General features: G+C 47.5%; 1 protein-coding gene across 1 annotated transcript; it reads left to right on the top strand.

The window, feature by feature from the left end:
- The first annotated feature begins 1421 nt into the window (after positions 1 to 1421).
- Positions 1422 to 20871, top strand: SERPINA4 (serpin family A member 4). Its single transcript, XM_082449232.1, is given in 10 exon segments — positions 1422 to 13393; positions 17032 to 17064; positions 17067 to 17111; positions 17114 to 17226; positions 17230 to 17303; positions 18194 to 18200; positions 18204 to 18299; positions 18303 to 18329; positions 18333 to 18353; positions 19125 to 20871. Coding segments are annotated over 10 exon segments (1497 nt in total). The 5' UTR covers positions 1422 to 12510; the 3' UTR covers positions 19323 to 20871.
- Positions 20872 to 24527: the final 3656 nt, after the last annotated feature.

The following is a 24527-nucleotide window of genomic DNA, read 5'->3' as shown; positions in this document are numbered from 1 at the left end:
CTCCCATCAATGGAAAGGAACGTGGAACATCACGGATGGTACTACCATCAATTGAACGGAACGTGGAACATGAGGGATGGAACTACCATCAATATAATGGAACGTGGAACATGGGGGATGGAACTCCCATCAATGAGAATAATATAGAACATGTCGTATAGAACTCTCATTTTAGAATAGAATTTAAATCATCCGTGTCTATAGAGAGAACTCCATATAGAGCTCTCATTATAGAATAGAATATAGAACATGTCGTATAGAACTCTCATTATAGAATAGAATGTAAATATCCGTGCCTATAGAGAAAATCCATATAAACCTCTCATTACAGAACAGAATATACAACTTGTTGTATAGAACTCTCATTATAGAACAGAAGATAGAACATGTCGTATAGAACTCTCATTTTAGAATAGAATGTAAATCATCCGTGTCTATAGAGAGAACTCCATATAGAACTCTCATTATAGAATAGAATATAGAACATGTCGTATGGAACTCTCATTATAGAATAGAATGTACATCATTCGTGTCTATAGAGAGAACTCTATGTAGAACTCTCATAATAGAACAGAATATAGAACATGTCGTATAGAACTCTCAGTATAGAATAGAATGTAAATCATCTGTGTCTATAGAAAGAACTCTATATAGAACTCTCACTATAGAATAGAATATAGAACCTGTCGTATAGGACTCTCATTATAGAATAGAATATAGAACATGTATAGAACTGTCATTATAGAATAGAATATAGAACATGTCGTATAGAACTCTCATTATAGAATAGAATGTAAATCATCCGTGTCTATAGAGAGAACTCTGTATAGATTTTCATTATAGAACAGAATATAGAACATGTCGTATAGAACTCTCATTATAGAATAGAATGTAAATCATCCGTGTCTATAGGAAGAACTCTATATAGGACTCTCATTATAGAATAGATTATAGAACATGTCGTATAGAACTCTCATTATAGAATAGAATATAGAATATGTCGTATAGCACTCTCATAATAGAATAGAATGTAAATCACCCGTGTCTATAGAGAGAACTCCATATAGAACTCTCATTATAGAATAGAATGTAAATCATCCGTGTCTATAGAGATAACTCTATATAGAACTCTCATTATAGAACAGGATATAGAACATGTCGTATAGAACTCTCATTATAGAATAGAATGTAAATCATCCGTGTCTATAGAGAGAACTCTGTATAGATTTTCATTATAGAACAGAATATAGAACATGTCGTATAGAACTCTCATTATAGAATAGAATGTAAATCATCCATGTCTATAGGAAGAACTCTATATAGGACTCTCATTATAGAATAGAATATAGAACATGTCATATAGCACTCTCATAATAGAATAGAATGTAAATCACCCGTGTCTATAGAGAGAACTCCATATAGAACTCTCATTATAGAATAGAATGTAAATCATCCGTGTCTATAGAGATAACTCTATATAGAACTCTCATTATAGAACAGGATATAGAACATGTCGTATAGAACTCTCATTATAGAATAGAATGTAAATCATCCGTGTCTATAGAGGGAACTCTATGTAGAACTCTCATTATAGAATAGAATATAGAACATGTTGTATAGAACCCTCATTATAGAATAGAATGTAAATCATCCATGTCTATAGAGAGAAACGGAGATTCTAGAGACAGAGGGTATGCAGATCTCTGCGTAACCAAGTACAGACAACGTGTGTGACACCTACAGAGGAAGGGGTGAGAATGAAAGCCTGAACTGTCTCGGTCTAAATATGGATCAAAATTAAGTTCCCCCCAGAGCCACAGTGCCAGGCTTCTCTTTGTCCAGTCTGCCACTTTGGGAGCAGCTGCGAGGTTTTCTAGAGTCCTGTGGGGCATCCTTTTGTCCTAGGGGCGTTCACTCAGCTGCTTGATGGCCCAGTGGGGCCGCCCCCCTTCCCACTGCTCCAGCAACTCCCAGACCCTGTTGGCATCGCGTTGCCTTGGAGACGGGATTGAACGCACAGATGCCCAGGTCCACCCGGCCTGCTGAGTTGGCACCTTCAGTGCAGGGTCTGGAATCCGCGGGTGATCCTGTAGCATCAGAATGAGTCTGTCTGGGTGACTCTGGCACGGTGGGGCTGGGCTGGCACGGACTGGAAGGAGCCCTGGCAGCTTACTTGAGGGCAAGCCTGCCAAGAATAAAAGAATTGGGTTCTAAGGTAAAGCAGGCGAGTTAAGAATCACCAGACTCAAGCCCAGTGAGTTGTACTGGCTTGCTCCATCCTCTCAATTTTCAATTTCAGGGAATATCGACCCAGAGAGGGCTGCCATTGCCCGCCACTTTCCCCACCTCAATGCTGAGCCCGGGCTCTTGTCACCTGTTTCCTGAGGCCAAGACCTCCGGCCACCCCATCTGTTTCCCAGGCACCTGGCTGCCTGCTACTGGGCTGCCTTCTCAGGCTGCCCTTACAGCTGGGGCCTCTGGGTCTCCACACACCAGGCTGTGAGGTCCCACATGCTCCCTGGGGGGCCCTGAAGTTGCACGAGCTGCCTTGGATGAAGAGTAACAGGCAGACACCCGCACTGGGACCCAGCTGGCAAAGCACAGCCTCAGAGCCCCCGATCTCGTCTGACCCACTGAAAACCAGGGACTATTATCCCTGGGTACTGGAGGGGAAACAAGGCTCAGAGAAGCAAAAGGTTTCCCCAAGGCCATTGCAAAAATGTGACAGAAAGGGGCATCCTGGTATGTGTCACTGGTGTGGGAAGTGGGGGAGCTTCCCCATGGAGGGCAATTGGTCAAGGGTATCTGGAGTGGGGTGAATTGTATGTCCTTGTCCTAAGCCCTGGCCCCTGTGAAGCCGACTTTATTTGGAAAAAGAGTCCTTGTAGATATAATTAAGGATCTCAAGATGAAATCATCCTGGATTATCTAGGTGGCCCCAAATCCTGTGACAGGTGTCCTTATAAGAGGAAGGCAGGGTGACATTTGAGACACAAAGAGACATATGGGAGAAGCCACATGAAGACAGAGGCAGAGATTCCAGTGATGCAGCCACAGCCAAAGAACGCATGGCACCTCCAGAGGCTGGAAGAGTCAAGGAAGGATCCTTCCCTAGAGCCTTTAGAGGGAACTTGGCCCCGTCCACACCTTTTCGGCTTTTTTTTTTTTAAGGTTTTTATAACACTTTTTAATTTATTTATTTGTTCATTTACTTATTTGTCTGAGTTTGACTATTTTATTTTATTTTAATTTTTACTGGAATATAGTTGACTTGAGATATTGTGTTAGTGTCAGGTGTACAGCAAAGTGAATCAGTTCTACATATACCATATATCCACTCTTTTTTAGATTCGAATGTGGAGTTATGTTTAACATTAGTTGCTGGTACCTGCAGGGACCACATGAAGGTTACCACCATGCTTCTCCCCAGCTGGCTGAGAGCCAATGCTTAAAGAAGGGAAAAACTAAATTGATTACCTTCCTTACCTCGGGGCTGCCTTTTCTGTCTGAGTATCCGACTTCCTGCTTGAACTCACTTCTCCTTTCTTGCCCTTATATGTAGTGCTGTTTTTTGACAAAGGAAAGCTGGCTCTAAAATATCTGGATGTCTGTGTTCTTATTCCACATTTTTATTTATTTATTATTATTATTTTTTAATTGAAGTATAATTGCCTTACAGTGTTGGGTTAGTTTCTGCTAATTGTATTTTTTGACAGTTTCAATGTGTATTTCACAAAATATTGGCTACATTCCCTGTGTTGTACAATACATCCTTGTAGCTTATTTTATACATGATAGTTTGCACTTCTTAATCCCCTACCCTTATTTTTCCCTTCCCTACTGGTAACCACTAGTTTGTTGTCTATATCTGTGAGTCTGCGGCTTTTTTGTTGGCCCTGTCCACACCTTGAATCTGGATTTTCTTGCCTTCAAAGCTGTGAGAGAATAATATTTCTGTTGGTTAAGCCACTTAGCTTATGGTGTTTTGTTAAGCAGCCCTTGGAGACCAATGTAGGATCACAGCCCAGATCCTGCTTCAAGGACTCGGTCCTAAGGAAGAGATGGGGAACGGACGTGCATTTAGGTCTAAGGATGTACACCCCCCATAATCTCCTAAGGCTCAAAAGGAATTCAGAAGTAACTGAAATGTCCAGCGGCAGGGGATTGCCTAAATAAATGATGGCAGATCCTGAAGAGGCGATATTTTGGATGTTTGGAAGAATGTTGTAATGTGGGGGATGACAGTCTAATGCTGGGTGGGAAGTGCAGGACACGAAGCTGTGTGTGTTAGATTGAAGTATATGAATTGCTGGTGCTCGGCCATTTTTGACCTAAACATCCACAGTGATATGAAGGAGCATCTAGAAGGAACATCTCTGACTTGGCATTGGGGGCTGAGTGGGAGGATCAGGGAAGGGAGGGACTCCTGATCAGCAGGAGCAGGAGACAGCATCCCAGGTGGGACAACAGCATGAGCTAAGGAAGCGAGCAAACCAACAGTGCATCTGCGGCTGTGCATCTCAGGCTGATCCTTATCTGGACACACTGGGCTGGACCTGGAGCAATCTGAAGGCTCTCCTTTTATCATCCTCCCCCAGCCTGGACCTGAGACAGGCCTGAGCCCACAGCTCCTCCTTCTCTCCCAGTGGGCCCAAGGGAGGCAGCTCCCTGAGCTCCTTGCTCTGGCCATCCTGACAGCCCTTCTCCTCCGCATCCTAGGAAGAGGAAGGGGAGGGTGTGTAGCCAGAGAGAGCTGGAGACGTTCCCAAGGGAGAAGTTAGGGGCTGCTTTATGAAGAACCAGCTTCCTTGCCCACATGAGCAGTGAAAACCATGTAAGAGAACGTGACCCTTGTGACTTTGGTCTCTAGGAATCTTAGCGGCAAATAGCCTTGTGAAAACTTCTAGCTCATAAATAGGCACTGTCTTTGACTTTCCAGCTGTGGCATTCTGTTTCTGTTAATTTACTGTGTCTTTGATAATATCTCAAAATCCGGTAGGGTAAGCCCTCCAGGTTTGTTCTTTTTAATCACTGCTTTGATCAGCATTCCAACTTCATTTATATTTTTCCTGACAGTGTGTCTGATTTTTCAATTTTTAACTTTTAAGTTTAAATCTGGGGAGGTCCCCTAAGCCAACCTCAAACCCTTTAATGAATCAAGTGTGACATAAACATTATTTTTTCCTCCCAAGAATGCAGAGCTGGAAAAGGCCTTGAAAATCTGCTAGCACCAAGGTTATTGCAAACTGGCAGCAAACAGGTTGAACCGGTAGAAGCCGTACTGTTTGAAATGGATGGATTTAAAAAAGCTCATTTAAATTAGGGGCCCACGTTTTAAAATTGGGATAGTTCACATTAAAAAAGAAATCCAGATTTCCAACTCCCTTGGGACAATCAGAAGGTATCTTGGCGCCATCATTAGATCAGGCAGCAGGTCCATCTAGACCTTCAACGAATTTACTGAGCATCTACTACATGGCAGACGTGGCCCTGGCCACTGATGCATTCCTGCGGTGCTCCTGTGACTTGCCTCATTATCCTGTTAACAGCCTGGTCCCCGAGAAGGTCCAGTGTGCAGCCCTTACTGGTCCAGCCACTTCCATTTACAAATGGGGAAACTGAGGCCAGAGAGGGAAAGGGACCTGCTGAAGGCCACTCAGAGACCATTGACCATCAAGGAACTGGAATCGGGGCCTCCTGACTCCCGTTCCCAGCTACCCGCCTGCCCTCGCTGCCTTCAGCTGGGGGAGCCTGTTACTTTCACACCTCTCTGCTCAAGTTCATGTTATCAGCACATTCTCAGCAGCACCGGGGGCTCGCAGGCATCTGACTAATCAGAACCCAGGAAGCCTGCCAACTGAGTGACTCTGCAGCTTCTTTCTAGGGTTTTTTTTTTTTTTTTAACTTACTGTGATCCAGCCATCACCAGGCACTTGCAACCCAGCCATCCCTGAACTGAAAGCAGTCATTACAACTGACGCAGAGTTAAGTGTCAGCTAACTGTCTCTGATGCATTTGACTTCTGCCCGTACACCTGTGGGACGTTGGTAGGTTGGTCCCCCTCGCCGGTTTCTCCTCTCCCTGCTCTGGTTCCCTCTGGCGGGGTTTCTATGGTGATTGAGGAATGAGGAAGAGGGACTCCACTTTCTTTTTGAGAAAGTGTCTGTGGCAAAGGGCGCTGTGGATTCAGAGCCCCCCTGGGGTCGCTCAGATGCCCCGCCGACACCTGCCTCATCGGTGACATCCTGTTTGATTTGGGCATCGCACTTTCCCCTCCGGCCACACTTGTCTGCATGCTTGTCCTGTCCCTTCTCTTCATGCAGGTCTTGGCTCCGATGCCACCTCCTCAGGGTGGACTGCCCAGCCCCAGCTGTTACCGAGTCTAAGCTTGCTCTGCTCACCGCACAACAGGCCGATGAATCGGAGACGAGATGTTGAGGCAAAGAATACGACTTTATTCGGAAAGCCTGCAGACCAAGAAGATGGCAGACAAATGTCTCTAAATAACCATCTTATCGGGGTTTGGATGCCAGTTTCTTTTATAGCACAGAGATGGGGAGGAGATGAGAAAGTAAAGTAAAAAGCCCATAAGTTTTGCAAATATCCCCTGGAATGGCCAGCCTTGGGGAGGGGATGTGTTAATTTCTTCTTTCTTGCAGCCATCCACAGGTGGACAGGGTCCGGGTGTTTCCCTGAACAAAGGCACTTTGGTTTAACATTCAGGCAGAGGGGCAGGGTTCCCCGAGGCAGGCCATTATGTATAGAGAGTATCCTTTTAGTGAACAAAATCAATGGGAAGCAAAGGTTAAAGTAAAAGAAACAGATCCAACGTGTAGTCAGATTTGGCTCTTCCCTGTTGCACAATCAGTCTGCATCTCCTCTTCTCCCCATGTTCCTTTTGGCACTGATCTGAAATTCTATTATGTGTTTGTTTCCTGTCCATCACTTGGACTAGGATGTAAGTTCCATGAGGGTGGGGACTTTGTCCTCCCCAAGGCTCAACTCCCAGAGCCTTGCACAGTGCCAGGCACATAGTAGGTTCTCAGTAAATGACTGATGACTCAGTGAATGGACTCGTGCCTCCTCTGAAGCCCCCGCCTTCCTCACCCTTGAGAATATCACCTGTCCCGTGTGGTGTCCTGCTACTTAGTGTCTGTCAGATGACCTGTGCTTCAGAGTTCTTCGAAAAGAAAAAGGAAAAAGAACTGCTCTAGGAAAACCCTAAGTCTGGGACTGTTTGGAAGATTCATTATTATGTAACAAACCACCCCAAACCTCAGTGGTTGAAAACAACAATCACTTTCTCACTTTTATCGGGGTTAGATGGGTGGGAAATTCAGGCAGGGTTTGGCCAAGTGGTTCTTCTGCTCTACAGGGTGCTGGCTGGGGTCATTTGCTTGGCTGTGTTCAGACTGTGGTTGGGCTGGGTAAAGAGGTCCCTGGGGGCTTCATCCACGTGTCTGCTGCCTCAGTGCTCCTTCACGTGACACCTCCCCCCCTTTCTCTCTCTCTCCCCCACCCCCCCCCCCCGCCCATTTGGTTAGCTTGGGCTTCCTTACAGCATGGCAGCTCCAGGTCCATCTCCTTACATGGCAGCTGGCTTCTAAGAAGGAACGTACCACCATGTGAAAGCAGAAGTTGCCGATCTCAAGGCTCAGTCTCAGGAGTTTATACAGCATCACTTCTGCCCCAAAGGATTAAGACAAGTCACAGGGGAAGCCCTGACTCAAAGGGAAGGAGGGGAAATAGACTCCATCTCCTGACGGAAGGAGCAGTAGAGACTGTGAAGCCATATTTAAGCCATCACAGGGACTGATCCCTTCCCAGGCCCTGTTTAAAGGACCTGGATAAAGGCATACTCCAGGGCACATGAGCTAGGGCCTCACCCAGTGCCACTAACTTGAGGATTGCAATTATTTACACCACGTCTAAGCCAAATGATGGGCTAATACAAAGGAAGGGTATACTGCTCAGTAAACCCTGTGTAAACTCTTACTAAGGACAAAATTGAGGGAGAATATCAGCTCGACTTAAGAGATCAGCATCTTGTTATTCATTAAAATATGTTAACAATTGTACCAGTTATACTCCTTTTGCTTGCAAAGAGTCTTAGGACACTTTGGATTGCTTAGACAAATCAAAAATGAGAATTTAGTGGAAAGATGGTATGGCTGTTGGAGAACTTCATGGAATCCAGCGGAATGTAGAGCAAGTGGACTACGGGAAGGACAAGTCCAGGGCTCAGCCGCGTGGGTTTAGGCCTTTCTAGGCTCGGCCAAAACTGCAGCTCACAGTTATGCCACCAGCTCCAGATCGGGGGACAGAGGCAGAGGTCTGGCCATGGCCCTGGGGGCTGTCTACTGTTCTGGGGGGCAAATCCTAGAGAGAGGAGTTTGTTGAGAACCAGAGGCAGGATGAAGCCTGTCTTAGTCGGCTCAGCTGCCATAACAAAGTGCCCAGACTAGATAGGTGGCTTAAACAACAGACATTTTTTTGTCTTGTGGTTCTGGAGGCTAAGAGTCTCAGATCAAGGTGTCAACAGGGTTGGTTCCTTCTGAGGGCCATGAAGGATGATTGTGCTAAAGGCCTCCCTCCTGGGCTTATAGCCTGTGTCTTCACATGGTTTTCTGCCTCTGTACGTGTGTGTCCTAACCTCATCTTCTTTTATTTACTTATTTATTTATTTATTTATTTGGAGTATAGTTGCTTTACAGTGTTGTGTTAGTTTCTGACGTACAGTAAAGTGAATCAGTTATACGTATACTTATATCCCCTTTTTTTAGATTTCCTTCCCATTTAGGTCACCACAGATCACTGAGTAGAGTTCCCTGTGCTGTAGAGTAGGTTCTCTAATCTCCTCTTCTTATAAGGACACCAGTCATATTGGATTAGGGCCCCACTCTCATGACCTCATATTAAGTTAATTACCTCTTTAAGACCTCTATCTCCAAATATGGTCACATTCTGGGGCACTGGGGGTAGAACCTCAACATATGATTGGGGGGCACATAATTCAGCCCGTAATAAACCGCCACCTAAAATTTGTTTTGAATGTCAAGACTGATGGCACCGCACGAGCACCCAGAGGGCGTTGGGAGGTTTATTGTTCACATACTGAGACTATCTGGGGAGGACAAGGCAGGCTCCCACGCTGGTCCAAAAATGGCCCGAGAAAGCAGGGATGGGAGGCCGGCTTGGGGTTTTTACAGTGGCTGGTGGGAGGGGCTGGGGTGAGGGTTCCCGTGCAGTGCGCGGATTGAACTACCAGTGGGCTTTCTCACCAGCTCGCCCAGACATGGGGCAGAAGGGGGAGAAGGGGGGATGCGGCTTAGAAGCGGTCAGCCACCAGGTATCAGAAAGTGGAGTGAGTCTCCATCACGAGAGCCTGCTGCAAATCCCTATATCTGCACAATCTTTCATAAAGCCCCATCCTCCTTTACCTCACTATCCTTAACAGCCCTAAATGCTGAGACCCAGGTGGCTCTGAGCTGAGGGGTGCAGAGGGGCTCAAAGTCTAGATTGTGTGTTCTGCCTACCTTTGGTTAGACCTGCACAGAACCAGCAGTGCTCACAGAAGGGCCTGGTGGGGGCTGGAGCCATGGGAGGGAGGGAGACAGAGTTTGAAAGACTCAGCTGGCCCTTGAAGAGAAGAGATCCTCATCCCCTCCCTTCCCTCTTAGTTCAGAATGACTTTCACCTTCTGGAATCATCTGCTCAGGATCAGGTAGGAAATCCTCATGGCTAAGATGATACCTGCTCTTCATAGTCAGAGAGAGGAGTCTAATGCCCTTGAATCAGACCAAACCAGGATCAACCTAAATGCCCCCTCCTCCATGAAGCCTGCCCTGTCTCTCCCTTCCAATCCCTTGCTCTAAGGCGTATGGCCGTGCCTAGGGGTGCCTCATGCTGTTGCTGTTCTTGGTCACACCTTGTCTCTTGCCCCCTAAGGTCAAGGTGGTGTCTTGTGCACCTGTGTGTCCCAGATGCTGCCTCTCCCATCCTCTCCCACACCCTGTCTTTCATGCCCTGACCCCCAGGCACACTGGGGTCTTTGCACCCATCATTATTCCATGATCATTCTTCTGCAGAACATTTTTTCATGTTGTTCTCCTATCTGGAACACTGTTCCCTGCTCCAACCCCTCTCCTTTAACTTGGGAACTCCTCATCCGTCTCAGCTCTGATGTCCTTTCCCCAGGACACCCTTCCTAACCCCCGTCCCCACCTGCAGCCAGAGTAATTCCCTGTACAGTCAATCCTAACTCCTGAACTTACCCTTCACAACTGTATCCTACAGTGTGTATATCCAGCCAATGAGAATGTAACAATGCCGTTCACCATAGCAGGAGCTCAGCAAGGAGCTGGATGATTGATTGAATGATTAAATGAAGGAAAGAAGGAATTCAGAGATCAGCTGACATCTTCTCCTCCCTGAGCCATAGGGCCTGAGAATCAGCCAGACATCACCCCTACCTGCAGCCGTCCCAGAATGATCCGAGGGTTCTGAGGCTCCCTGATGACTGGCGGGAGAGCAGCTTCAGCTCCATGATTAGAGAGGAAATGAGCAATTGGATTCCTGGACCAAGGAGGCATCTATCCCCACCTTTGCTCCTGGGGTGCACCGTCCTTGCAGTCTATGCTGTGACGTCTTAGGCGGTTCCATCCCAGAGCCACGCAGCTATAACGCTGGCAGGCTGCTCAGAAATCACGTAGTCCAGGACTGCACACTGGAAGCCCTGGGCAGGATCTAGCCCCTAGATGGGTCTTGTCTGGCCACAGAGAGCTGATCTCAGTTCCGCGTGCCCACTGTTTCCCACCATGTCACCCCGGAAGCTGCCTTCCCGAGTTCGTGAAGGCGCTGGAGTTCGCTGCCCCTGGTCTGGCCCAACTCTTTATTTGCAGGGCCAGGAATATGGCTGAAATGGTGGTGGGGGGCAACAGAAACCCAGAGGGGGATGGTTGTGCTTAAGTTCACATGACAATTGAGGGTCAGAGTGGAGACCAGGCCCACTAAGGGGTTCCCTTGAGCCACAGGAAAAGCAAGCATCAGGTGAACCTCAACACATAACATAAACAGGAAGGGGTGAACTCTCTTGGGCCCCCCGGGAGGGAAAGGGGGTTCTCCTGGGAGGAGTGAGTCAACTTGCAGTGAGGTTTCTCTCTATATTGAGACTCCACACTGTACCCATCGGTCGGTTCATTAATAATTACCTAATCAGGGAGGCGGTAGGTGGTGCAGAGAGGTTTCTCCAATCTTCCTGGGCTTGATAAATCCAAGCCACATCTAGAGCTCAGACAGGCACCCAGGGGCCACTCCAGGATTGACTGTGCCGTGAGTAACCCTATGAGGGTCACAGTAGAGACTAAAAGGAAGATGACCAACTGTCCCGGTTTGCCTAGGACTTGGAGTTCTGGGACAAGACTTTCAGTGTTAAAAGTAGGAAAGTCCTGGGCAAACTGGAACAATTGGTCACCCTGATTAGAGGTGACAAAGGCTAGAAAGACCCCTACATATGATTGCACCAACCTCCTTGCTGCACTGGGCAGGGAACTGGTGCTCAGACCCAGAACAGCCTCCCGCAAGGCCACGTACAGCTGGGGACCCAGGTTTTCTGGCTCCAGCTGCTTTTGGAGAGCTCCTGTCAGAGCTTCTGGGTAATCTCACTGCAAAGCCGGAGAGAAGTGTGTGAGGGGGGTGAGGGGCGGTTGTTATAGGTTGGTAGGAAGCCATGTTAGGGGGAGGGGTGTTCTTTGTTATGGTCACTCTCCAGCGAGCACAGCAAAGTTGAGTAGATGTAACAGTGACTGTATGGTCCCCACAGCCAAAGATATTTCCTATCTGGCTCTTTATAGGAAAAGTTTTCTGACCTCTGGTCTGGGTGAAAAATGATGGAGAGTTGAATGAGGGTCAAGAGGGACTGAGAGATTGAATGGGGTGGGATGGATGGAAGGCCAGATGGATGTTAGGGATGACAGCTGGGTTTGGGGGCTGAGAACTAGGTAATGGTAGGGCCATTTGATGGGGCAGAGAAATTTGGTGGAGAAAATCGAGCATCCTGTTTGGGGCAGGTTAAGTTCATTAGGAAAAGGGACCAATTCTATCCCTGAGACTTTGGACAAATCATGTGTTGAGCATCAGTGATCTCATCTGTACAGAGTGGTGAGAAGAATACCAGCTCTATTGACCTCTACCTGGATAAGAGGGTCAAACAAAATGGCATAAAAGAGATTTTGCAAAGTGTAAAGCACACCACGGATGTTTGTGGGGTAGTCGCTAACATAGCCTTTGGCGATGAGCACCTTTGACGCGATGGGTCACTGGGCTAAGGAAATAAACTCAGATGGTGCGAGGCACCCCAGGCTGAGAGTCCGGACACCTGTGTTCTAGCTCAGGTATTTACTAGTTCGGTGACTTGGTTAAGTCGCTTTTGGAGTCTCTGTTTCCCCTTCTCTGTAATGAGAATGGAGTCCAGTGCTGTGCAGAGCTCACAGAGATGGGAAAGGAAATGAGATGGTGGACGAGGAGCTGCTTTGTAAATCTGAAGCCCCGCTGCAGAGTGTCGTGGCACCACACACGTGGCGATACTGGGTGTTTGCTACTCCCCTGCAAGCTCATCTGCAGGAGTTGAGAGTATCACTTAGATCCCTGGGCCCCTGCCTTCTGCCTGGCATCTCAGTGGGGTTGGGCATTCTGCTGGGGAGTTTCCTGGGCACATTCTTTCCTCCTGTAGACCTGAGAGCACAGAAGATGCATCTTGCCGACCGCCTGCTCCTCCTTCTGGCTGGACTACTGTTCCTTTCTCAAGGTCAGCGGCATCCTGAGCATCACGGCCAGGGTCACATCCACTGTCCCCATCAGGAGGCTCCGGGCACAGGTGAGGGCTCCCCCAGCCTCAAGGTCACTGCAGGCAATACTGCCTTTGCTCTCCGCTTCTACCACCTGATGGCTTCCCAACCCTATGGGAGCAACGTCTTCTCCCCACTGAGCATCTCCACCGCCTACGCCATGCTGTCCCTGGGGGTCCGCTCGCACAGCCGGACCCAGATCCTCGAGGGTCTCGGCTTCAACCTCACAGAGGTGTCAGTATCTGACATCCACGGGGGCTTCCAGAACCTTCTGCACACTCTCCACCTCCCGGCCGACAGGCTGGAGATATGCGTAGGCAGCGCCCTGTTGTTGAGCCTGGAGCTGCCTCTCCTTCTGAGATTCCTTAATGACTCCGTGACCTTCTATGAGTCCAAACTCTTCCACACCAACTTCGACGACTCTGAGGGCACAACCCAGCTTATCAACAACAATGTCAGGGAGGAATCTCGAGGGAAGATTGTGGATTTGATCAGCGAGTTCAGCTCAGATACCATGATGGTGCTGGTGAATTACATTTACTTCAAAGGTAAGAGTCAATTCGTTGGTGGATCCTACATCTTCCCTTTCCCCCTAATTCGTTGAAGGATTACATATCAAAAAGAAACTCCCCAAAACAGAAAGTGGATGGATTGGGTCTGATAGGGTTGAGCAGCCTTCTGAAAATTTAATGTTAGAGCATCAGATATTTAAGTTTATGTAGTATTGATTTCCACCCCTTCATATCTTTAGACATATTTTCTTATTTTTTAAAAAAATAACAGCAATGTATGAAATGCATTCTACCCATGGTGACAAGTTGAACTGCCGGATTCATATCCAGCTCTGCCACTTACCAGCAGTACAAACAGGGCAGGTTGTTTGCTTGAAGGACTCTTATAAGGATATAAGAGTCCCTGCTTCAAAGTTTTGTTTCTGAGAATCAAATGATGTCACATATTTGAATACTCCTTAGAAGAGGGCCTGAAGGGATCAGCAAACTACAGCTCCTGGCCAAACCTGAAGGCCACCTGTTTTTATAAATAAAGTTTTATTGGCACACAGCCACGCCCATTCATTTATGTATTATCTCTGGCTGCTTTGACAGGACAGAGATTAGCAGTTGCTACTGAGACAGAATGACCTGCAAAGTGTAAAATATTTACTTTCTTGCCCTTTGCAGAAGAAGTTTGCCAACCCCTGACCATTATATATGCTTAATAAATAGAGTATTTGTAATTATTTTAATAACAATTTTGAAGACCTTTAAAAATACATATAAGTATAAAAGAAAAAATAGAAATTGCCCAGAATCCTACCTTCCTGAGGGAACCAACATTAACATTTTAGCCTAATTCCTTCCAGTCTTCCATTCACACACATATGTTAATAGAGTTGAAATCACAGGTGGGGACAGTTTTGTACAGTGTGTATCACTTGGGGTGCCATCCAGGAAGCATAGTCACCGTGAGTGGGAAGGGAAAGGGGGTTGTGAGAGGAATTAGTCCTGGCGTGTTTGTGGGAAAGACTGGGGAAGTGAAGGTCTGGAGGAAGAGGGAGTTGGAGGGACAGAGAAAACGTCACTGGAGCTGGTGGACAAGTTGGAACTTATCAGGAAATCTATATGGCAGGCACATCCAGCCGCCAGAGTAGTTCCATTTTGGGGGAGCTTGGGGAGAGGCCCAGGCTGAGCACCTGGCAGTGGTCTGGAGACACTGTTGGTCAGCAGGGTAGAGCTAGACAATGAACTTGGCGGAGAGCATAGGCGAGCTGGAGCACATAGCCCCTCTGGTCTGTTCATCATTTCGTCTGCCTTCAGTGGGCAATGGCTGCTTCACATCTGCCTCTCAAACCCCTGCTGTAACCACCTTGAATCTACAGGAAACAGATTCTGGGGAACAGTCTCAGACTAATAATCCAGCCAAACTGGTCACTGCTTGCATTTTACGTGTGGAATTTTCATGCACCACTGAAAACTTAAAAAAAATTTAAAAAAAATTCTGCAATAACTATAAATTCATAGGGAGTTGCAAAGTTGTACAGAGTGGTCCCATGTACCTTTCACTCAGGTTCCTCTAGATAACATCTTACGTAACTGTAGTACAATAGCAAACCAGGAAGCTGACGTTGGTGATAATCTATAGACTTTATTCGGATGTTATCAATTTTCACATGCACTCGTGTGTGTGTGTGTGTGTGTGGGTAGTTTTACGCTATTGAAAACTTTATTTAGATCTCATTTTAGTGGCTGCACAATATTCTATTGACTCCATTCCATTTAAAATATAATATAATTTACATGTGTAGTATACACCATCACCACACCCAAAGCTCTGGCCAGAAATAATGAAGATTTTGGTGCTCTCTTCCTGAAAGAGACCTCGCTGCAGTTGTGTTAGTGCTCGTGGCACAAAGAAGGAGGTGCTCCAGAAATAGACTGGAAATAGACATCTTGCCCTCTGACACATCTGCCCATCACTCTGAGGACATAAATGTAGCCCCAAGACCTCAGTCTAGGTCACACGGTGACAGCAGTAGAACAACTGTGGCTTATCTTAAAAAATGAAAAGTACCTAGAAGAAAACAAACCAAAGATGTGCAGAACCTCTGTAGATAAAATTATATTGAGAGATATTAAAGTCGACAAATAAAAAATAGATATACCGTATTTATGAATAGGAAGACTTAACATGGTAAAGATGTCAGTTCCGGCCCAAATTGATCTAAATATTTTAAAGTAATCCCAACAGGTTTTTAAAAGATTCTTTTTGGTACCAGTTAACAAGCTGACTCTAAAGTGTATATGAGAGAGCAAAGGGCCAAGAATAGTTAAAAAGAGAGAATCTGTCTGCTGGGGAGCAATGCTGGTTATAAATCTGTACTAATTTAGACTGTGTGGTACGCATAGACCAATGGAACAGAACAGAGAGGCCGGAATGGAACCCAGAAATGGCTCCATGGATATATGGACATTTGATATTTGACAAAGCCTGCATGATAGAGCATTGAGAAAAAGGATAGATTTTTAAAAAGCAGTCCTGGGACAGTATCCTCATGGAAAAATATGATTTTGTACCCCTCCATCCTACAGATCATAAGCATTCACTGCAGGTGAAGTAAAGTCCTAAATGCAAAAGGTAAGAGTAAACCTTGTAGATGAAATAGGGGAGTATCTTCATGACCTGGAAGTAGGAAAATTTTTCCTAAGCAGGACACAGAGATCTAACCATAAAGGAAAAAACTATGCTCACTGCATAAAGTGAAGAATTTCAATCATCAAAACACACAATTATGGGGTTTCCCTGGTGGCGCAGTGGTTGAGAATCTGCCTGCCAATGCAGGGGAAACGGGTTCGAGCCCTGGTCTGGGAAGATCCCACATGCCGCAGAGCACCTAGGCCCGTGAGCCACAACTGCTGAGCCTGCGTGTCTGGAGCCCGTGCTCCGCAACAAGAGAGGCCGTGATAGTGAGAGGCCCGCAAATCGCAATGAAGAGTGGCCCCCGCTTGCCGCAACTAGAGAAAGCCCTCGAACAGAAACGAAGACCCAACACAGCCCAAAAAAATAAATAATAAATAAATTAAAATAAACAAAACAAAAACACACAATTATGAAAGTGAAAAGACAAGTCAGAGAGGAAGAGAACACATTGGCAACACACAGAACTGATAGACAACTAGTGTTCAGAGAACTCCTGCAAATCACTAAGAAACAGCCCTATAGAAATATGGGTAAAAAAGAGAACTGGCACTGAACTAAAAAATAATAATAATAAAATAAAAAAAATAAAAACCAAACAAAAACCCCCAAACCAAAAAAAAATCCCCCAAAACTTCTAGTTGATCCATAAACATACTAAAGACTACTCAACCTTATTTTAAACCAAGAAAGTGCATGTCAAAACCACAGTGAGCTACCACTATATGAACATCAGTTTGGCAAAATTATTTAAGTCCAATGATTTCAAGTAATCGGTGAAGACAGGAAACAACCTTGCTGATATCCTCTGGGGTCTCTTACTTTAGAACCTATCTGAACCCCCAGATCCATTCCCCAGGCAGGTCAGGTGCTGAACTGATGAGATGGTGGAGGGTAAGTCTTGAGTGACGGTGAGGGATGCATTCCCTGGCTGGAGGATCGGCTTGTTGGTTCACGGATGCCCTGTAGCTTCTTCCCTTCTTTCCTCCAGCTCTGTGGGAGAAACCATCCATCCCCCTGATGACCGCTCCCCTGACTTCTACGTTGATGAGGATACAATAGTCAAGGTGCCTTGATGCTGCAGGATACCCAGCACCACTGGTATCTTCACGACAGATACTTGCCCTGCTCGGTGCTACGGATGGATTACAAAGGAAATGCAACAGCCCTTTTCATCCTTCCTAATTGAGGGAAAATGGAGCAGGTGGAAGAGGCTTTGACTCCAGAGATGCTGACAAGGAGGAGCAACTTGCTTCGGAAGAGGTAACCCATCAGGGCACCACGCGGTGCAGAGTCTACAGCACTGCCCCTCACATGGACCCTCCCAATGGAAGCCGGTGCCCCAGATGGGGGTGGGGAGGATCGCCAAGTTATGGAAGAATTCTTATTTGCTCCAAGACTTTCCTTGGGTTTCCTTAAATAAGGAACACTACTATTGTACCCAAAATGTGATTTCGCTCTCATCAGTGAAAAGAGAACCAGACTAGGAGTTAGGAGTCCGGGTTCTAGATGTAGCCCTTGTACTGCACAAGTCTGGGGTGAAGTGACACTGGCTCTCTGAGGGTCCACCCTGTGCAATGAATGGGTAGACTTCCCGTCAAGATGGCTGACTGAGCTGGCGAAGAGAGGTTACCACCCACCCCAGGAAATAGCAGGGAAGCTTTCACGTCACCATGGGGCTATGAGCAGGAAAAGTCTCCAACCATATATAAGAAAAAGACCTCAGGCCAAGGCCACATGTGGATGGAAGATTCACACAGCCCATGTGGTGGAGGAATTCCACCCAAAGAAATCAATGGGTCCAAAACAAGTGAAAAGCACAGGGCCTCATCAGAGACAAAGGCAAAACTGCCACACCGGGAGACTTGCATCTCCCTGGGCACCTGGGACGTCTGCAAAAAACAACCTCTGCTGAAGACGAACTCCCAAAGGAAGGAGGTCCTGCAGACGGCAGGCCCTGAGGACAAAGAAGGAGCCTGGCTTTAAGCCACTGGCAGCACTCATCTGAGGGAGCGGCACAGGCAAAGGGTGTTTGTGACCACAGAACTCAGATGGAGTGCGGGCAGTGAGCAAGTGCGGTCAAGGAAAGCACAGCTGGCTGGGACCCTTGGCTAGTTCATGAGTCCAGTGTTTTAACCCAGTGCCTCTTTCAGGTATTTTTAAAGGAAGCTCAAGTTGTATATCCCCCAATTCTCCATTTCTAGCTCCTATAAATTTGATCAGATTTTGCCCAAGCTGGGCATCACGGACTTGTTCTCATAGCGCGCTGACTTGTCTGGCATCACTGAATAGCTAAACCTGCAGGTGTCCAAGGTAAGTCATCAATGGCTATCAACTCCTAGAGACCTCAGAGGGGAACCTCCACCTCTTGGAAGGTGCTGGGTGATGGTTGCTCTCCCTGCCACCGCGTGAAGTCTCAGAGTCCAAATTTTATTCAATCATCCACGGGCATAGGGAGCCAGGAACCAACCCACCGTGTGCTGGGCGTAGTGCTTGGTGCTGCGGATCTAGGGTCCATCAGGTCCCTGCCCTCAGAGAGCTCTTCCAGTCAAGTCCAGGAGACAGCGCCCCCCTCATAGATCATGGCAACTGAGAGTCACAAATGCAATGACAGAAACAGAGGAAGGATACAGATGAGGCTGAGTTGTGTGTGTGTGTGTATCATAAATTTCTTAGACCAGAGAAAGGGACCTATCACCTCAGCTACATACAACAAAGGTGCACTAGAGGGTAGAGTCTTGGGTTTGAGAGTTCAAATTCCAGTTCTGCCTCTTATGACCTTAAAGGGTTACCCAGTCTCCGGATTTATTTTCCTCATCTATAAAACAGATATAATACATTGACCTCATAGGATAGTTATGAAGATTAAAAAGAGCATAGGCACATAGTATGTGCTCAATTAATGATCGCAATGGTTATTTATAAATAAGAGGTCATCCAGCTCAATAACCCCCCCAGTATAGAAATTCTTGCTGTGATATCCCAACAAGTGGCTTTGATCTTCAGTGGTCTCTGGTTCCCCTAGTCTTCCCTAAGCCCCAGCTCATGCTCTCTCAGAGGTAACGCTTGTGATTTCCTTCCCAGAGTTTCCACAAGGCCATCCTGGAGGTGGATGAGGTTGGCACCCAGGCTGCAGCAGCCACCAGCGGCTTTGTCACCTTCTGGTCCCGGGACAATCACCAAGCCCTTTGGTTTAACCGGCCCTTCCTTGTGGTGATCTTTTCCACCAATACCCAGAGCATCCACTTTCTGGGAAAGGTTGTCCACCCCACGAAACCATAGCCCTCCAGGGCTGGCTTGTCTGTTACAAGCAGGAGGACATGGCCTGGAGGGCTGAGTGTGAGCAGCTCTGGATTTGGAGTGGGGGACGCAGAAGATGCTGAGGATGCGGGGCTGAAGCTGTTGGTGAAGGTGAGGGATGTGGGTGGTACCAGACCGGTGTGGACTGAACACCTAGCTCCTCAGGACTGTGCCGCCTCAGACAGATCATCTAACCTCTTTGAACAGGTTTCCACCCCAGAAAGTGGCAGAAACCACCCCCCCACCAGGGTAGTTGTTCGGATTAAACGAAATGATGGCTATGAGGAGCCTGCCTCTGCAACACGGCTCTGAGCTGGATGGGGCGGCCTCAGGAGTCACCGACAGATGGAAGGTCCCACAGGAGGAGATCGCTCAGCAAGACCAGCCCAGAACTAAGCACACCAATTCCAGGCTACAGGGTCAAGGACCTGCAAGTGCTCAGCACCTAGAGCCCTCCAAGGCTCAGAGCAATGCACACCCTCCTTGCCGCCCCCTGGTTTAATTGGTCCATTTCCCCCTGCACCTGCTGGGATGTTGGATTCTGTTTTTTAACAGCCAGGCAAGAAATAAAGTCAAGCCCAGGCTGACGCACTCCCCAGTCTGTCCCTACAGGGGCAGGGGGTGGGTGGATTTAAGAGTCCCAGACAAGCCTGCAAGAAGATGCAGGACTAGGGTTACTATGGCAATGACACCGCTGGGGTGATGTGTGAAAATGAAGCCCTGGTGTGAAAAAGGGGAGAAAAGGGGGGCAGTCACTTCCCAGTTTAGCCTTGAGAATGATGCCTCCTTATTTTGCTTAAGCTCATCCCTCCCCTGCTCAAAAGGACTCAATGGCTCCCTATTGCCTACAGGATAAAGTTCAAACTCCTCTAACTGCAGTCAAGGTCCTCTCTGATCTGGTCCCTGCCTGCCTCTCCTGCCCCAGCCCCTCCTCTTGCTCTCATGTACCCAATGACTGCAGTCACGGAAACTCTTGTCTTTCCAGGTTGCCCATAGCTTCCCACCTTCGGGCCTCTGGTCCCCGCAGATCCCTATCACCTAGAATGCTCCCTTCCCCATCCCTGAGAGTCTACCAGGATTTCCAACAAATGCCTCCTCCCCTCCCTAAGGCAGACTGTCATCCTACCATCAAACATGATTGGCTGACATTAATCTCTGCCCCGCATCCCGGCCAACCCTCATCCCTCTTAGAAGGAACATCTCAGAGGCAGGACCCTGTTCACCCTCATTCTCTTCACTCACCCCAGTAACTGGCCTCAGCACTGATCGTATGGTCTGGCATGTGGCTGAGGCCCAACCAATAGTTGGTGATTGAATGAATGAATGAATAAATGAATGGAAAAGGCTGTGCCCTGAGCAAGGTCCTTGAGCTATTTGTTCTGCATCACCACCCCCTGACACATCCCCGGAATTGATTGGGTAAATATTTAGTCCAGCTTCTCAGATTTCAAAATGCCCTTTTGGAGCATTAAAAAAAGAGATCTACGGGGCTGTGTGTGACCTATGTTTTACCTCTTGGGAGGCACACTTCTTTGGGACTGGAGTTCAGCATCAGAGGGGCGGGCGGACGGGTATGCTAGCGATTTCTATCATTCTCCTCTGGCAGGAAAGGAGAAATCTTTTTTGTACCTTGTGATGGGAGGGCAGAGGAAGGCAAGTGAGTGTCATGAGTGTCATCGTGAAGCCTGGGGGACCCAGGTGCCAGTGGAGGGACGAATTTCATGGCCCTCATAAGCAGGTGTGGAGAGAAGCATCATGGGTTCATTTGGTTATTAATTCTCTCATTCAACAAAGAGTTACTGAGTGGAGATTGGCCACTAGCCAGAAAACCAGAGGGATTTCCTCAGTGGAGGAAGAGGCACTTGAAATTTGGGGTGAGACAGAAAGCCTGCAGTCCCAACTTCTCCGTTACCTGTGCTGAGGGGCTAGCTCTTACCTCTCCAGATGTCAGTTTCTGCACCTGTAAGTGGGCGTGTAATCCCACAGCTGCTGTAGCAGTGGGGGCAGGGTGGTGGATGGACGTGGGATCCACGGAAGATACAGGCCTGGGAGCCCCTAGCTCTGACTGAGCATGTGAACATGTGAACATGTGAAGGGCAGGAGGGTGTCTGCTCCACCTCTGGCTGCCTGGGAAGGTGAGGAGTCCTTTTCTGAGGCAGAGCAGGTCTAAGACTAATGGTTTCCAAGCTCTGTGCGCCTGCAATGAGCAAGGCACAGTGACAAGCGCTTTCCAGGAGTTACCAAGAGGCCACAGAGCATCTGAGCGTAGAACCTGGACTTTGGAGCCAGAATGCCTGTGTTTGAACCTGGAATCTACCAATTACTGAGTATACTAGTTGGTTAGTGTATTAGTTTCGCTCTAACAAAGGACCACATCTGAGTGGTTTAACAACAGAAATGTACTGTTCCACTCTTCTGGAGGCCAGAAGGCCAAGATCAAGGTGATGACAGAGTTGACTCCTTCTGAGGCTGTGAGGGAGCATCTGTCCCAGGCCTCTCCCCTGGATTCTGGGGGTTTGCTGGCCATCTTTGGTGTTCCTTGGCTTCTAGATCTCTGCCTTCATATTCACATGGCATTCTCCCTGTGTGTGTGTCTCTGTCCAGATTTCCCCCTTTTACAAGGACGTCAGTCTTATTGGATTAAGCGCCCACCCTAGTTCAGTAGGACCTCATCTGAACTAATTACATCAGCAATGACCCTATTTCCAAATAAGGTCACATTCTGAGATACTGGTGATTAAGTCTTCAATTCTGGGGGGACACAGTTGAACCCATGACATGGTGTGGGACTTGGGCCACCCCTCTGTGCCTCAGTTCCCTCACCTGTAAAATGGAGATGATGCTACCTAACACATAAGCCTACTGTAGATTCTGGATGAGGTTCTGTATGTAAAGCACACATCTTTGCTGTTCCACAAACGTTCACTATTGTTATTTCATTTTATCTTTTATCACAACTCTCCTCTAAAGCAGGGTCACAACCTCACATGCCTGCCAGAGCTGGCAGGTCACCTGAACAGGTAAAGTGGGCTGACGGTGGTGGGGACCAGGCAGGTCAAGTAGTAAGAGCCCCCATTGAAAGGCATTTCTGTTCCACATTGTCACACACACACTCAGGGGGGTGACAGAACCCAACTCTGCCCAGGGTGAAACTCGCCTATCGGGAATGGTGCTCTTTGTTGCTCTTGATGTCAATGGAAAAATAAATCTGGCATGACTTACCTGGTCCTTTAAATTCCCATATTCTGGCCACTGGCCCATCCTACTCTCTCACCCCAGTTGTCATGGACTGAATTGTGTCCTCTAAAACTTCATATATTGAAGCCTGAACCCCCAACGTGATTGTATTTGGAGAAAGGGCCTTTAGGGAAGTAATCGAAGTTCAATGAGGTCATAAGGATGGGGCCCTAATCCCACTGAACTAGTATCCTTATAAGAGGAAGAGACACCAGAGCTTGCTTCTCCTCCCTCTCTTTCTCTCTCCCCCTCTTTCTCTGTCCCCCCCATATGTACACAGAAGAGGCTGTGTGAGGATTCAGCAAGAAGGCACCATCTACAAGCCAGGAAGACAGATCTCACCAGAAATTAACCCTGACATCACCTTGATCTTGGACTTCCAGCCTCCAGAACTGTGAGAAACACATTTCTGCTGTTTAAGCCTCTCAGTTTGTAGTATTTTGTTCTGGCAGCCAGAGCAGACTAATCCATGCCCTCAGACACCCTCAAAACTTTTCCAAGTGTACCCATTCCCAGCCCCCATTCCTTCAGAACCCTTCCGAGTGACAATAGGCAGTCAGGGTTTGCCCCATTCCCCAAATTCTCAAGATAGTCCTTACAATGTAAGGACTGGGACTTGGTACATGGGGTGTCTCCTAGGACAGGCACATGGGCTGGAGAAGTCCTTCAGCATCTGCTTAGTCCCATCTTTCCCACATAGTTTCATCGGGAACCTGTTTTGGAGTATTATACTAGTTTCCTGTTGCTGCTGTAACCAGTTATGACAGACTTAGTGGCTTAAAGCAACACAAATTTATTCTCTTACAGTTCTGGAGGTCAGAAGTCCAAACGGGTCTTCCTGGGCCAACATCAAGATGTTGGCAGGGTTTGCTTCTGGAGTGCTTTGGCCCACGGCCTCACATCACATTGTTTTTCTCCTCCTGCTTCCCTGATCACATCGCCTCCTCTGACTCTGATCTCCCACCTCGCTCTCTCTCTCCTCTCTCTCTTTCTCTCTCTCTCTCATAAGGAAGGACCCTTGTGGTTACATTTAGGACCCACCTGGGAAATCCATAATAGTCCCCCCCCATTTCAAGATCCTTAACTCAATCACATCTGCAAATCCCTTTTGTTATATAAGGTCACATTCACAGGTTCTGGGTATTAGGATGTGGCTATCTTTGGGGGACTGCTATCCATCCTACTATAGGTAGGTAACACTGATTCCCTCCCTATAGAACACAGTTTGGGAATCTCTAGACTATGAGATGAAGGACTCTTGCTTATGTCACATGGCACAATGGACAGAAAGCAAAACCTGGACAGAAGGGACCTAGTTCCTCCTTGTTAATGCCTCTCCCTATTAGCTGTGTACCTTTGGGCTGATCACCTAACCTCTCTCAGCTTCCGTCTTCTCACGGATTCCATGGGGATGCTGGTGCCCATCATCTAGTGCGTTGCGAGGGCAGGGAGCACAAAGCAAGCACCTGATGCCTGGTAGTGACTGTGCTTACCTCTAGGTTGAGATAAAGTTCAGTATTATGCCCTTTGCAGGGTGGTTGTAAGGACTAAAAGAGGTAATGGGCCATAACTGGGCCCAGAATCAGGGAGCGAGAAGGGGGACATCTCAGAGGTTGTGGAGGGACCCTGGTTGCTGAGCGTCAGGATCTCTTCCTCTGGGTCACGCCTGGCCCTCTGTTTCCTCCACCAACGCCACACCCTACAGTCACCCACACAACCTCTGGCTCATGGCCATGCACTGGATACCCCGGTATTAGGAAGCCCCAGGCATGGGGACCTTGGACATGAAACAAGAGTTGAGCCAACACCCTAGCACTTGGAAATGTTCTTGAAAGTGTGGGGCTGAGTTTTGAAGTCCCAATTTCAAGGTAGAAAAGGACAGTCCAAGTGAGCCCACAGAAATCCTGGAGACAGACCTTTGCTTAGCAAAAAGCACTGGGCTTGGAGCCA

This window comes from Balaenoptera physalus (assembly GCF_965194825.1).
Source record: "Balaenoptera physalus genome assembly, chromosome: 2".
Lineage (NCBI taxonomy): Eukaryota > Metazoa > Chordata > Mammalia > Artiodactyla > Balaenopteridae > Balaenoptera > Balaenoptera physalus.
The sequence above is the reverse complement of the archived record's forward strand: the minus strand, read 5'-3'. Positions and strand labels throughout refer to the sequence as shown.